The sequence below is a fragment of the Sphaerodactylus townsendi genome, unplaced genomic scaffold (genome assembly GCF_021028975.2).
Source record: "Sphaerodactylus townsendi isolate TG3544 unplaced genomic scaffold, MPM_Stown_v2.3 scaffold_570, whole genome shotgun sequence".
Classification (NCBI taxonomy): Eukaryota; Metazoa; Chordata; class Lepidosauria; order Squamata; family Sphaerodactylidae; genus Sphaerodactylus; species Sphaerodactylus townsendi.
Window position 1 is genome coordinate 1 of NW_025950771.1, and position 12,992 is coordinate 12,992.

The 12,992-nt window shown below is 40.8% G+C and overlaps 2 protein-coding genes across 3 annotated transcripts; both read right to left on the reverse strand.

The window, feature by feature from the left end:
• Positions 1 to 460: 460 nt before the first annotated feature.
• Positions 461 to 11,905, reverse strand: LOC125425480 (protein angel homolog 2-like). Of its 2 annotated transcripts, XM_048483081.1 has the most exons (6): positions 11,900 to 11,905; positions 6,534 to 6,538; positions 3,739 to 3,998; positions 3,346 to 3,415; positions 1,465 to 1,886; positions 461 to 732 (listed from the first exon to the last, which is right to left on the reverse strand). In XM_048483081.1, exons 3-6 carry the CDS (start codon positions 3,871 to 3,873, stop codon positions 595 to 597), a joined length of 765 nt encoding a protein of 254 aa, XP_048339038.1. In that variant the 5' UTR covers positions 3,874 to 3,998; positions 6,534 to 6,538; positions 11,900 to 11,905; the 3' UTR covers positions 461 to 594. The 2 variants fall into 2 exon arrangements, with proteins under 2 accessions (XP_048339038.1, XP_048339037.1); XM_048483080.1 differs by lacking the exons at positions 6,534 to 6,538; positions 11,900 to 11,905 and having other exon boundaries at positions 612 to 1,886; positions 3,739 to 3,994.
• On the reverse strand, positions 6,204 to 11,177 carry LOC125425482 (protein angel homolog 2-like). The gene is made up of 4 exons (XM_048483082.1): positions 10,882 to 11,177; positions 9,651 to 9,714; positions 7,248 to 7,411; positions 6,204 to 6,631 (listed from the first exon to the last, which is right to left on the reverse strand). The coding sequence occupies exons 1-4, from the start codon at positions 11,075 to 11,077 to the stop codon at positions 6,444 to 6,446; spliced, it is 612 nt and encodes a 203-aa protein (XP_048339039.1). The 5' UTR covers positions 11,078 to 11,177; the 3' UTR covers positions 6,204 to 6,443.
• Positions 11,906 to 12,992: the final 1,087 nt, after the last annotated feature.

A 12,992-nucleotide genomic window follows, 5' to 3' on the forward strand; every position in this document is an offset into this window, starting at 1 on the left:
CCTCTTTGACTGCTTGCTAGGGCCCATTGCATCTCCCCTGCAATGGGCTTTGGCGCTAGTATTTATCATATTCTGTAATCCATCTTTAGAGCCTCTCTGTATTACAAATGCATATTAATTTTGTACAAACTAGCTATGATGGCTTTCTAAAGAACTGTGGGAATTATAGTTTAGTAAGAATTTGTTAGCAGTCCATAAGTTCCTCACTAATACACACTTCCTTATTAAGAGAAACTCTGTTAAACTGGTTTAAGCTTGTAGCATGGATGCATTCTTTGTGATCCTCCTAATGTTCCTTAACCAAACTGTTTCCCCAATCTTCTCAGCTAACCAAAACTAGAGAAAAAAGTAGTTTTTCTGAAATGCCATGTCATGGTAACATCAGTTAGTTTAAGAATGTCAAGGTAATTTTTTTTCTTTTTGTTGCTACACACTTAGCACACTCTACATTTTGAATTTAGTTCAATTCATTTATTTTCACATTTGTTATCATGATTTTCCTCCAATAAACTGCTTACATGGGGTTGTGCTATTTTATATCAATAACCACCATCCAAGGCAGATTTCACTGAGAGGAAGTGGACTAGACCAAAGTCACCCAGACACCTGACATATGGGTGGGGATTCAGAGAGCAATTTTCCTTCAGGCCAGATTGGCCAGGGACCCTGAAAGGGGTTTTTTTTGCCATCTTCTTGGCATTGAGAAGGGGTCACTGGCATCATGTGGATTTCCTGCCTTGCAAACGAGATTGGACTTGATGAAGGACTATCCTGGAGGTCCCTTCTAATTCTATGATTCTAAGATTTGGACCCAAATGTCTCTAGTCTGTTCAACATACTATCCATTACAACAGGGCTTTCTAAACTTTCTATTTGGGGGAAACTATTCCATAAATCCTACGGTCTAGAGAAGAACTCTTCAGTGTCTGCTGTCCAGCATCAACTGCACACAGCAGGAGAAAATGAATGGAGGTGGCCAACTAACTTCCCATAAAGCCTGTCTGCCATTACTGATCTTCTCGTTGGTGGTTTCTGCACAGCTCACTAATAACATGTGTAACATGTTATAAATAAATCCGTTTTCCCATTTGCCTTCGCACTGGAGATTTCACCCCTCCAGGAAGCGACTGCAAAATGGTAATTTAGCACTTTTTGTAAAACCTGGATTGAGGGAAATATAACAGGCTGAACCTGTTTTGGGGAAGAGCCCTGTGTAAAGTTCTTCCCCAAAATGGGATAAGTAGCTTCCTCAGCTCGTTATATTTGGGCTGTGCAAAAACCACCATTAAAGAAGTGACAATAAGTTTTCAAGAAAGCCTAGGGTTCCCTGAAATACAGATACTGAATTGTAACCCTCTGGCTTTGGGCCCAGTAACATACTACTGCAGTGGGGACACCTAGTTTAATATTAAAATGCAGTTTAATATTAAATCAATATCAGTTCCTTTTGAAATCGATACCTACTTTCCCTATAGGCAGTCCTTCATAGTTCAGTTTTCCTTCCCTCAAGAAATTGTACAGTGGAGAATGAGGAACAGAGTTAAAGTCACCACAGAGGACAAGGGGACAGAAACGTCCATCTTCTCGAATGGCTATGTTGGTAACTTCGGCCAGCAGCATTGCTAGCTGGGTTAGCTTAATGTCCCCCCGTCTTGGGTTGTATAGCAGATGCGTGTTGGCCACACATATAGCTGTGTCAGCCTTACAGTGAAACCGAGGCTGCAGGAGCACAACCAACCCCACATTATCTCGGTCCAACAGTGGGATATTGCGGCGGAAGAATTCCACTGGGTTTGAGGAGAGCAGGCTAAACTTGGAAGTCTTGAAGCAAATAGCACAGCCATCAGGTTTCCTTCCTGTCCTCGTCTTGTATTCACAATGGTAGCCTGCATAAGAGGATTTCAAGATTCAGTCTGGCTGATTTCAAGCACTGCTGAGCCTCACCATCTGCAGCACTGATTTCGTGAGCCACAGACTGCTGTGACTTCTAAAAAGGAATCACAACAACCCTTGCAAGTTTCAGATATCTCACGGGGAAAACTGTTTTCTTTTAAGGATAACTTCCTAATAAGCAAGCTGTTAATTATTTCTACTAATTTTGCTATAGAATCAGCAGTAATAGTAAAACTCTTATTTTCTGCCAAACAAAATGTGTGCTGCACTTGAACTTCAGGAAAGTGCAGTATGATTTTAATCTAAACTTCTGACCCCAGGACCAATGCAAACCATAAACTACCATTTATCTGGTATTTCAAGTATCCAGAATATCTTCATCTGGTTCCTGAGGTAACCAGAGCACTTTATTAAAAGTGTCCTGTCCACCCCCCTCAAAAACAAGCCCCTAAGAAAGTTGATATGATTGGGAAAACTTCAAGTCTTCAAGGCATGATTCACAATCCCAGCAGAGCCAACTTCCAGACAATAAAGGACAACCACAAGAAGCAAGACAGGGTATCTTGGCCTTTCACTCTAATATTTGACACCCTTTCAAACAACAGATTCAAATCCACTTGAGCTTCCCAGTGGATAGTACAGTTAAGATTGGATGGCAAGCTGATCCTTTAGTCAATGGGATGATAGTATGACATAAAATTACAAGGTGTAATACAAAGGTTATTCAAATCAAGCTCTTCTGTGTGTCCAGAACAATAATTTTGTCAGAAACAATTGGATATTTCACACCTTGGGTGATCTAGCAGGAAAAGAAAGATTCTATGCTGTTGAACAAACAGAAACACATGGACTTGCTGGATCGGACCAAAGCTCTATTAGTCCACTATCCTGTTTCCCATAGTGGCCAGCAAACAGCTCTGGGAAGCTCAACAACAGGTCATGGGGCGGGGGGCGGCACCTTTGTCAACTGCTGCTCTCCAAGCATTGAGTTTTAATTTAGTCATTAAAGTTAAAATTGCTGATAGACACTCCCTGCATGAATTGTCTAGTGCCCTTTTAATTTAAACAAACATGCCCACTCATATCAGACACAAAGTCCTTTTTATGGTACTCTGACATCCATTCCAACACATACTGAAACACAGAAAGAAGCAGCCCTTAGTTTAGTTCTGATTAGGCATCATACTCAGATAAATTTTCCAAAGTCTAAGTGACACTGGGTTCTAGTGAACAAGACAGACTGGCCTTCAGACAGCTCAAAGCACAAACACCACAGAAGTAAAGGAAGACCAAAAAAACCTAATGCCACAGTGGTTAATACTTCAGGATGCAATTCCCACCCCCCTTAAGAATTTGAGTTTATTCAGGCACCTTAAAATATGCTTTCTCTATTACACTCTGATTCAATTTACTAATAATGTGTAACTTATGTTTGTAAGTGACATGCCATACCTAAAGCTTCTAAACTGGGCTTGATTTCTATTCCATAATGGTCTTCTTGGACTTCTTGCAAGCAAAGTACCTGAGGAGGAAAAGCACACTATTCAATCATACAGTTGCATTTCTAAGACTCACAGATTTTAGTGGTAGAGAACTACTGACACCCCACATGCCTGTTTCCATGTTCTGCTAATAGATAATGAACCATTTTCTATTAAAAAGATGGATGATGCAAAATGTTATTGCCAAAAGTGTGTTCATCATGGTCAGTGTGCACAATATGATGTAAACCTGAAAATATCATATCTGAAACAGAGCTATGGCTGCTTACAGTCTGTAATGGAGACACCCTGCTATGAATAAATTGCTTTCTCAGTTAAAGCTGTGGGGTGGCTTTCCACTTACATCTGCATCCAGCTGTTTGATGTCTGAGAGAATGTTGGGAAACCGATATCTCCAAGATAGTATATGGTATCTACAGTGTTTATACAGGTGGGAGTTGTCTTCTAACAAATCCTGGGAAAGGATGTTGTATGACATCACAGTGAAATCAAACTTTTCCTGCAGGTCTTTATCTTCCTGGCTGATCTGCTTATTCTCTTCAAGGATCTTCACTTTTTTACTCTGCGGACAAAAATATTCCCAGGATCTTTTGATCACACCTGCTGAAACAGTAATCAGAAAGAAAAAAATATTGGGCATTAGTACATTTGACTTGAGAGTTTAGGTTCTGCTCAGAGAATTATTATTTTCTTTTACTGAGAGCTCACTAAGAAAATAGACAGCCTGTATAAAAATGCTGACAACAACAGCAAATAGGGCCTCAGACAATTAATATGAAATTACATATTCTAACAATCTACTACTATGCATAAATAAGCAGTAATACTATTTTTTTATTTCTGCTGTTAAGGCCTTGTTCACAAAGCAAGGGTACCCAATGAAAGGCATAGATGCTTCGGTCTATATCTCCCACACTGTTTTACCATCTGCTCCTTCTACCCTAGGAAGAACTGTACTGGGGTCACAGCTGTATGCAGACTGTAATGTCCATCAGAGCAGCACTTCTGGATCCAACATGGCCAAAAGGCTGACCATCATGGATGTAAAGAATATTTAAGATGAAAAGAGAAAGACAGCATACTTCTTAATATATTATACATATATAGGTAATTCACTGCAGAGTTGGACATCAAATCAGGAAATTCAGCAACTGTGTTACAAATTGTAGAGTTACCACAAAATGTTGCCCTTAAAAATGAGAAAGAGAAAGTGTAAGTAAGAAAAAATGTCAGAAATGGGACAAAATGCCTGCCCAAAGCCATCCAGTAAGTTTACAGCTAAAGTAGCCTCATAGGAATGTTGTCAAAATAGGCCTTGTCCCATCCAGAGTACTTCTGGTTCAACACAGAAACAAGGGCAGCTTGGTGCCTATAAATTAGGAAAATATGAGAATATTGGAGTACCTATACACACAACTTTCTGCAGCAGAAAGTTTGATTGGCAGAATCATGTGTATGGAAGTTTACATCCCCATTCCCACCTCACTCCCTGCACCCACATGCCCTATTCAAACAATAGCCCTGCTCAGCTCCTATTTTCCAATTTAAAAAATCAGGAAGATCCATGTCCCTTGTCTTCCTATATCACACCTGATTTGGATTTCAGTGTGTGCACCTGACTAAACTGAATTCACCCTAGCCCAGTGGTGGTGAACCTATGTCACTCCAGATGTTCATGGACTACCAATTGGCCATGCTGGCAGAGGCTGTTGGGAATTGTAGTCCATGAACATCTGGAGTGCCATAGGTTCACCACCACGGCCCTAGACCAGTGGTACACACTCTGCAGCATGTAGATAGCCACACTTGTAATTACCACCAACCAAAAACAACAACTTCTGACTGCTTGCCTGGCATGAGGCCAGGTGCACTCAGTGAGGTTCACAGCTGTTCTTCCAATACCAGCTGTTTCAAGGCAGAAAGCACCTGCCAATCACAAGCCTACTGGGCAAGAGCCTTGCCCCCTTCCCTGAAACACGGGTCAGGTATCACAATAGGAAACAGTTATCAGAAGAGCCACAGCCACATGGTATCACTGCCATAGACAGTAAAGTCAGGGAATGATGGGAAACTTTTGAATACTGCAACTTCCTCAGAGTAGTCTGAGTTGATGTGCATGTTGCCTCCATTTTATTCTGACTATAATCCTGTGGGACTGGTTAGGCTAAGAGATGGAGAGAGCTGTATGGTAACACAATGAATTTCATGACAGCATGGGAACCTGAACTGAGGCGGCTTGGGTTCACAGTTTCTGTGTAAACTGCCCTAAGTGAAAAAGGTAATCTATACATGAAGAAAATAAATAAGTAAAAGTTCCAAAAAATGAGTTGGCTAAAAACCCAGAGGTATCATCAGCATGAGAGATGATGCTCTGGACTTTCCCCCAAATTCTATGGTAAAACTAGTAAAAAAATACTGAATAGTATTGGGCCCAGGACAGAACCCTGCGGCACCCCACCAGTCACTTCTCTCCAAAATGAAGATGAGCCAATGGTGAGCACCCATTCGATCTAAAAATAGCATTGTCTAGCACACATTTTACTAGCTTGCTTGCAAGAATGTCATGTGGGAACTTGTCAAAGGCTTTGCTGAAGTCAAGGTATGCTACATCCACAGCATTCCCTTCATCTATCAGACCTGTCATTCTATCAAAAAAAGAGTAAAGATTGGTCTAGCATGACTTGTTTTTGAGAAAGCTATGCTGACTTTTAGTGATAATAGTATTTCCTTGTAGGTGCTTACAGACTGTCTGTTTAATTATCTGCTCTAGAATCTTCTCTGGTATTGATAACGCCAGGCTGACTGAGCAGTAATTTTTGGGTCCTCTTTTTTCCCCTTTTTGAAGATGAGGACAACATTAGCGCTCCTCCAGTCTGCTGAGACTGTTCCTTGTTCTTCAGGAATTCTTGCAAGTGATTCTGAGATTACTTCTGCCAGTTCTTTTAATACTATGTGATGTAGTTCATCAGGCCCTGGAGATTTGAATTCATTAAAAGCCAGGTATTCCTGTACTACCTTCTTTATTGGTTCCATGCTGATGAATTTCTCCTACTGCATCTTCTGTTTCATTTCTTTTGGTTGATTACTGTTTTCCTTTTGACAGAAGATTGAGGCAAAGAAGATGTGGTGTAGTTCTGCCTTTTCTCTGTCCCCTGTTAGCATTTTGCCATATTCTCCATGAAATGGCCCTTTTTCTTTTTTTGCTATGGACATAACCATCCTTTTTCTTCCTTTTTCTATGGACATAACCAAAAACAGCTTTTAAATTGTTTTTAGCTTTTCCAGCAAGCCTGAACTTATTCTGCACTTTAGCATCTCTGACTTTTCCCTACACATCCTGGATATTCATGTGACTTTTGACAATTTCTACCTTTTTCCATTTCTTGTACATGTCCCTTTTAAATCTTAGCTCAGCTGAAAGTTATTTAAACATACATTCTGGTTTCCTTAGAACCTCCCATTTTTCCTCTTCATTGGAATTATGTGAAATTGTGCCTTCAAAATCTCACTTTTAAGAAACTCCCATTCATCATGCACCCCCTTCTCTTTTAGTATTCTTAACCACTGGATCACACCGAGTAGTTTCCTTATTATTATGTAGCCTTATTAAAACTAGGGGCTTGGGTGTAGATATAGCTTTTTACACAGTCAGCATCAAAGGATAGGGAAGGGATAGTGTCCGAAGCAACCTGTCCTTTTCCAATTGTGCTCCATGATGAAATTAAAAAATCGGATGTCACCAACGGCTGGGTACATTGAAGGGATTCTAGCTTCCTGGATATTGGTATCTATTTGGTAGATGTGGTGAGGATATATACTTCTCAGACAGACCACTGTACTAGATTTCCTCACCTGACTGGTCAGCCATGTTGTCCCTTGCTTCAGAATAGAAGATGTAATCCACAGTGACCGCTCCTTTTGAATGGCAAGTTGTTACTACTGGGACATCACTATCAGGCAAATAATGAGAGTAGGCTGAAGACAACTGAAAACTATGGTGTAAATCTGTAGGTAACCTATGGAGGAAAAGTATCGTTGAGTGTTTGATGCAAAAGAGGATTACAGAAGAGGTCATGTTTACACTGGAGTTTTGCAGGCTTGTGCATGTTCATATGTCCCTCCAATATAAATAAAGAAAAAAGAATGGGTTATATGAGAAACAAACAAAAGGATTCTACAGTGGTCTTCCTTGGCTGCTCCTTCAGTACCTTTTCGACCCCACACACTCATTTCAGAAAACAGATTCTGTGACCCAAATTATAACCCAAAATAGAAATACTAGACTAGGAGGAACAGAATACAATGCAACAATTTCTGTATGACATAATTACCAAAACATATACCAATTATTAAGGTTAAAGTTATTAAGGCAATTGGGGCAATTTTAAAATAGTTACGGTTGAAAGTTCCAAAGCCTACTTGAACCATCATGACTGTCTCCTTGGATCTGAAGCCCATGCCAGAAAACACAGTTTTTGCATTCAGAACCCAGCTACGATGAAGAATTTATCAATCCTAGTAGGAAAAAAAATCATCTGCTTTCAGCTGATGACTGGGGGTGGGGGTGAGTTTCTTCCAATTTTGGAGGTCACTCAAACAAGAAACTCCTTACAGCCCGGAAACCCCACAACACCCCAAGGCACTCCTTAACTCAGAAGCAAGATGGCCAAGAGAATGCTCTAGGTCACAACTAATAGGTCACAACTAATCTCCTTAAGAATTCAGTTCAAAGTGAGAACACAATATACTTTGATCAAAGGGTTGCGTATGTGAAGACCAACAACCTTCTCCACTGTTGACCATTAGCTGCTGGTATTTAGAGGTATACTGCTCCTGAACATTGAGCTTCCATTTAGCTATCAGGCCTGTCCTTCCAGTTTTTGATCTGAAGGTGCCCTTGTGAGAGTGGAAGACATTTGGCTAGTGCAAAGTTTTGCTTTTTGTTTTTACAGATCTCTTACTTGGCTGGCTGTAGCCCCTTGTGGCATATCCCATGCTGCTCCTGGGGATCCCCTGACCTTCAGGAATGGCTTTTTGAATGCTACAGCAGGCTACAGAAAACAGGAGGTATGAAAGATCTTTTCCACTGAGAGCTCCTTGCACCTCTTCTAGTTCCAATTAAATTTCTCCTCCTAATCTTTTAAGACCATTCATAAGAAGAGCTTTGCTTGTTCTCTTGTCTTCAGGAAAGAATCTCCAGACTGGCTTTTATTTATCTCAGGCTGTCCTTACTCTGCTAATACCATCCACCTTTTTGGCTATGCATGGTTATAAGAAAGTCTTTACATTGCAAAATAATTGATCATTGCACATCAATTTTAATAATAAAATGTATAGCATTTAAGGATTTTATGTAGGTAATCATAGGCCCCTTCCGTACATGCAGAATAATACGTTTTCAAACCACTTTCACAACTGTTTGCAAGTGGATTTTGCTATTCCGCACAGCTTCAAAGAGCATTGAAAGCAGTTTGAAAGTGCATTATTCTGCATGTGCGGAAGGAGCCATAGAGTTAATGTATTTATTATTTTACTTATTTCTTGGGTGAATACACGTCCTTGTCAGAGGAAGTGCCCAAAAGATTCTGCATTACTGTGCATATTTTAAAATTGCATTTAAAAAGCTATTTCTGACAATGAAGGCTATAGGCTAATTCTAACATTATATTTCTTCCTCATTCCAAGAACATTCCCAGAGGAAAAAAATATTTTGGAACAGCTAGCCATAACACTTTTCCAAGGATGTCATATATTTTACATATTCATATCAAGTCTTGATTTAAATCAAGTTACTAACAAGAAAATAACTCGAAATTTGAAGGATCCAATTGGAATAATCACTAGGAAAGCTCGACAGATGACCAATGTAGATGTAACATTTCTACAGTGCTCACCTGAGTGATTTTCAAAGTTATTACAGATTTGGGTGATATCAACAGGCTTTCAGGTTTAACTACATATCATGTACCACCTTCTGCTCTTAATATAAAAATACAGACCATATATCACAAATCCAGAGAGGTAGAACATATTATTGTGCTAAAGGTTAACAAATCCTCTCTCTTTTCATGTGAGAATTATAGCAGACAATACCAACTAAGCATTCTACCTAGATTGATACAAGCCATAAGCATATGATGTTTAGTTATAAGAAGAATATATAGTTCCTCATTTGAAAAAGTCCAGAATAACACACAGAGCTGCTTGACAGTCAACTTGCTTGGGGGCTACAATCACACAAGTTCCAAAATGTACCTTTGTGATACTATTACGATCTCTTCTGAAGCCTCTAATGTATTTTCTTTGGCCTCTCCTCTCTCTGGAAAAAGGGGAAACGTGAGCCAATGTTAAAGGGAATAACTCAATGAAAAAAGGTGAAACTGAAAATTTACATGCAGATAAGGAAAATTATAGACATTATTTCCCTTTTTTCTTGGAAAGGAGAAACTGGAAAAGAACATACCAAGTGAGAAGATTTATTTCTTGCAGACAATCAAATATTAACAGTAATTGTGCATTTTTTTTTACAATTTAGAGGTCAGTGCTCCAATGAACGAATACTGATCACGATTAGCCCATATAACAGAGAACAGCATGACGATAACGGGAGTGAGCCATATAGTCTGCTGTCCATAAATAGCAGTCCTGATATTTTTTCAAGGGACATTTGGAGCACACCCAGTTTGAGCTAAGTGGCTATACAGCAGGTATCATGATGGAGTACATCCTAATTAATTTCTTATTTTTCCCTCTTGAAGAATATGGATAGTAGCTACACAAGAAAACACATGTATGGCTATGGATGCGGCCCACTCACTCAGCCAAATCATGTCCATGAACTGATACGCTATTGAAAGGAAGGAAATGAGAAGACCAGTTGGCTACTGTAAATTTATGGTCAGGGACCCTGAGTCAGGTCTTGAGACTGAAGTCAATAAGTGGACTCTGGTTGTTGGATCAGAAGTCTTTATTGATAACAGCAAGTCCCTGGCTTTCAGAAAGCCAGTTCTGCGAAACCATGAAAATACAGTTGCCTTTATTTCCCCAGAGTTTCCGCCATAAATTCCCCCTCCCTGAGAACAGCACAATGGAAAGAGAGATATTTGGGAGTTGAGCATCTCAAGGCCAGTGCAGTGATAGTCCTCAGCCATCTGCCACCCCCTCCCACAGGGAAGGCACCGGGGTCGCTCCTAGTTAGCTACAGTTACAAGCTTCAAAGGAAAACGAAAGGAAAGGAAAAGGTCTATTAACGTATCAGAAGGCGAAGATGGCTGCTCCTTCCCCATGGCCAGGTGTGAGTCTTTGCACCCAACTCCACCCCTTTGATGGCAGGGGAAATGACATCCTGACACCCTGTTAGTATCTAAGAAAACTCAGACTACCAGTGTATTCACATGCCTGGGGCTCAGTGCCTTACATTGTAAATATTGTGGGGATGTGAACAACATTTTCAGAGAAGGACACAGTTTGTTTGTAGAGAATTTACCTCTTTCTTTTGCTAGCTGCTTTTGTTGCTCCTCATACATGCAGTCCTGAGAGATGCCAAGGCTTTGAGGCCAAATGGGAATAGAGAGTATCCTTTTACCCGTAGGAGACTGTTCCTGTCCAGACACCTTAAACAAAAAACAACCACCAAGAAATGCATGCATTTCTGGAAGGGATTCAATATTCACTGCCACCATTTGTTGAAGACTTTCACAGCCAGGAGCAACTGGCTGTTGTGGGTTTTCCAGGCTGCATGGCTGTGGTCTGGTAGCTTTTGTTCCTAAAGTTTTGCCTGAATTTATGGCTAGCATCTTCAGAGACATGTCACGGCAAGAGGATCTTACCATGATATGCCTCTGAAGATGCCAGCCATAGATGCAGGCAAAACGTTAGGAGCAAAAACTACCAGATCATGGCCATACAGTCCAAAAAACTCACAACAGTCAGTCTGTCATGTTTATTCATTTCCCTAGCTTCCACTACAATCAGTTTTAAATCCACAAAAAGAGAGAAGGGTGGGGGTGGCCATGACTACTCTTTAGGAGGGGTATGCATTTGGATATTCCAAACTGAAAAAAACACAGAAAACAGCTATTTTACTTGTTTTTGGCTGAAAAAGAGGCAGCACTGTAATGGAGCTGAAAAAAGGCATTTTTCAGATTTTTGGTCTTTTTCAGGTTTATTATCTTTGTGGGGGGTTGTTTTTTGAAGCAGTGCTAACAAATTTGCAGTGTAGATGCATTTTTCTTTCAAAAACCCCAGAATTTGGTGAAAATTGGGTTAGGGGGTCCAATTTTAATGGCCCCAAGGAAAGTGCCCCCATCTCTTCTCTATAGGAAACAATTGGATCCACTGGCCCAATGTTCACCTAATTCAGGGGTTCTTGTAAGAAGAAGCTTCAGTAGGTATGTTGCAAATTTGATGCCTCTATCTAAATGTTTCTGTTAACTAACCTAGGAGCTGTAAAAGGAATGGCTCTGTACTACCTTGTGGTGAATCTTTCTGAGGCTCTGGGGGACGGTTTTTCAAGGTAGAGGCACCACATTTTCAGCAGAGCTCCAGGTGCTTCTCCTTAAGAGGACTCCCCATGTTTGGTGAAAATTGGGTCAGGGGGTCCAATATTATGGGCCCTCAAATGGAAGAGGATTGGGTGCCTATAAAATTGAACCCCTGACCCAAACTTAACCAAACTTGGGGGCTCTCATAAGGAGAGGCGCCTGCAGATATGCTGAAAATTTGGTGCCTCAAAAATGGGCGCCAAACACACAAAGAGTTCCCCCAAGGAGTGCAACGTATGACTGGTAAAATTTTCCTAACTATTTGTGGAGAATGGTGGGAAAATTTGCTCTAAGCAGTCTGCCTTTAGTTCGGAAATTGCTCTCACTTTATAGGAGTCAAGTTTAAGTTAACATGGAGCTGTTCCCTTTCAAAGTTAAAAGGAACGGTTCCCATGTTAGTTAGTGGAAAAACTTTCTGAGGCTCTTGGAGGCGGGGTATTATCCTTAGAAGAACTACTAAGTTAGGTGAAGACTGGGAAAGGGTGTCCAATTTTATGGGTCTCCAAACTGACAGATGGGACACCCACTTTGGCAGGTCATAAAATTGAACTGCTGACCCAATCTTCACCAAACTTAAGGGCTCAGGTAAGGAAAATCATCTGCAGCTACCCTGTAACTTTAGTGGCTCTGCCTAAAAAACCTCAAAACCCTCCAGAGCTACACAAATATTTACCACAGGATTTAACAGAACCCCTCAAGATTCAGATATCTGGGAAAAAACTCCTGAAGGAAACACATGAGGATCTGTATGAGGATTCTGCTTTTTTTGAATCCCCCTCCAAAACTGTGTTTATTAAACCTGAATCTGAAAAATACCAGAAAAATTGGTGCACACCCCTTCTCTCTAGTGATCATTGGTAAGAAGCAAACTTACCTTGCCACCCTCACCCCACTCTAGCCACACCTTTCAACCCTTCCCCCACCCCAAAACTCACCTTGCTACCCTCCCCCACACCAGCCCTCACCTTTGCCACCCTCCCCCATACCAGCCCTCACTTTGCTGTCCTCCCCCACCCCAACCCACTTCCCCTATCCTCCCCCTCCCACCTACTGC

Bases quoted from the DNA above. Each gene is read 5' to 3' on its own strand.
- LOC125425480 (XM_048483081.1), bottom strand. From the start codon at position 3,873: ATGTCATACAACATCCTTTCCCAGGATTTGTTAGAAGACAACTCCCAC. The intron at 3,416-3,738 runs GTAAGTGGAAAG...TTTCCTCCTCAG, and splicing joins TCAAACAGCTGGATGCAGAT to GTACTTTGCTTGCAAGAAGT. The intron at 733-1,464 runs GTAGGTATCGAT...TTTGCAAGGCAG, and splicing joins AAGGACTGCCTATAGGGAAA to GAAATCCACATGATGCCAGT.
- LOC125425482 (XM_048483082.1), bottom strand. From the start codon at position 11,077: ATGGTGGCAGTGAATATTGAATCCCTTCCAGAAATGCATGCATTTCTT. The intron at 9,715-10,881 runs GTAAATTCTCTA...CCCTTTTTCCAG, and splicing joins GCAGCTAGCAAAAGAAAGAG to AGAGAGGAGAGGCCAAAGAA. The intron at 7,412-9,650 runs GTACATTTTGGA...TTTCCTCCATAG, and splicing joins ATCGTAATAGTATCACAAAG to GTTACCTACAGATTTACACC.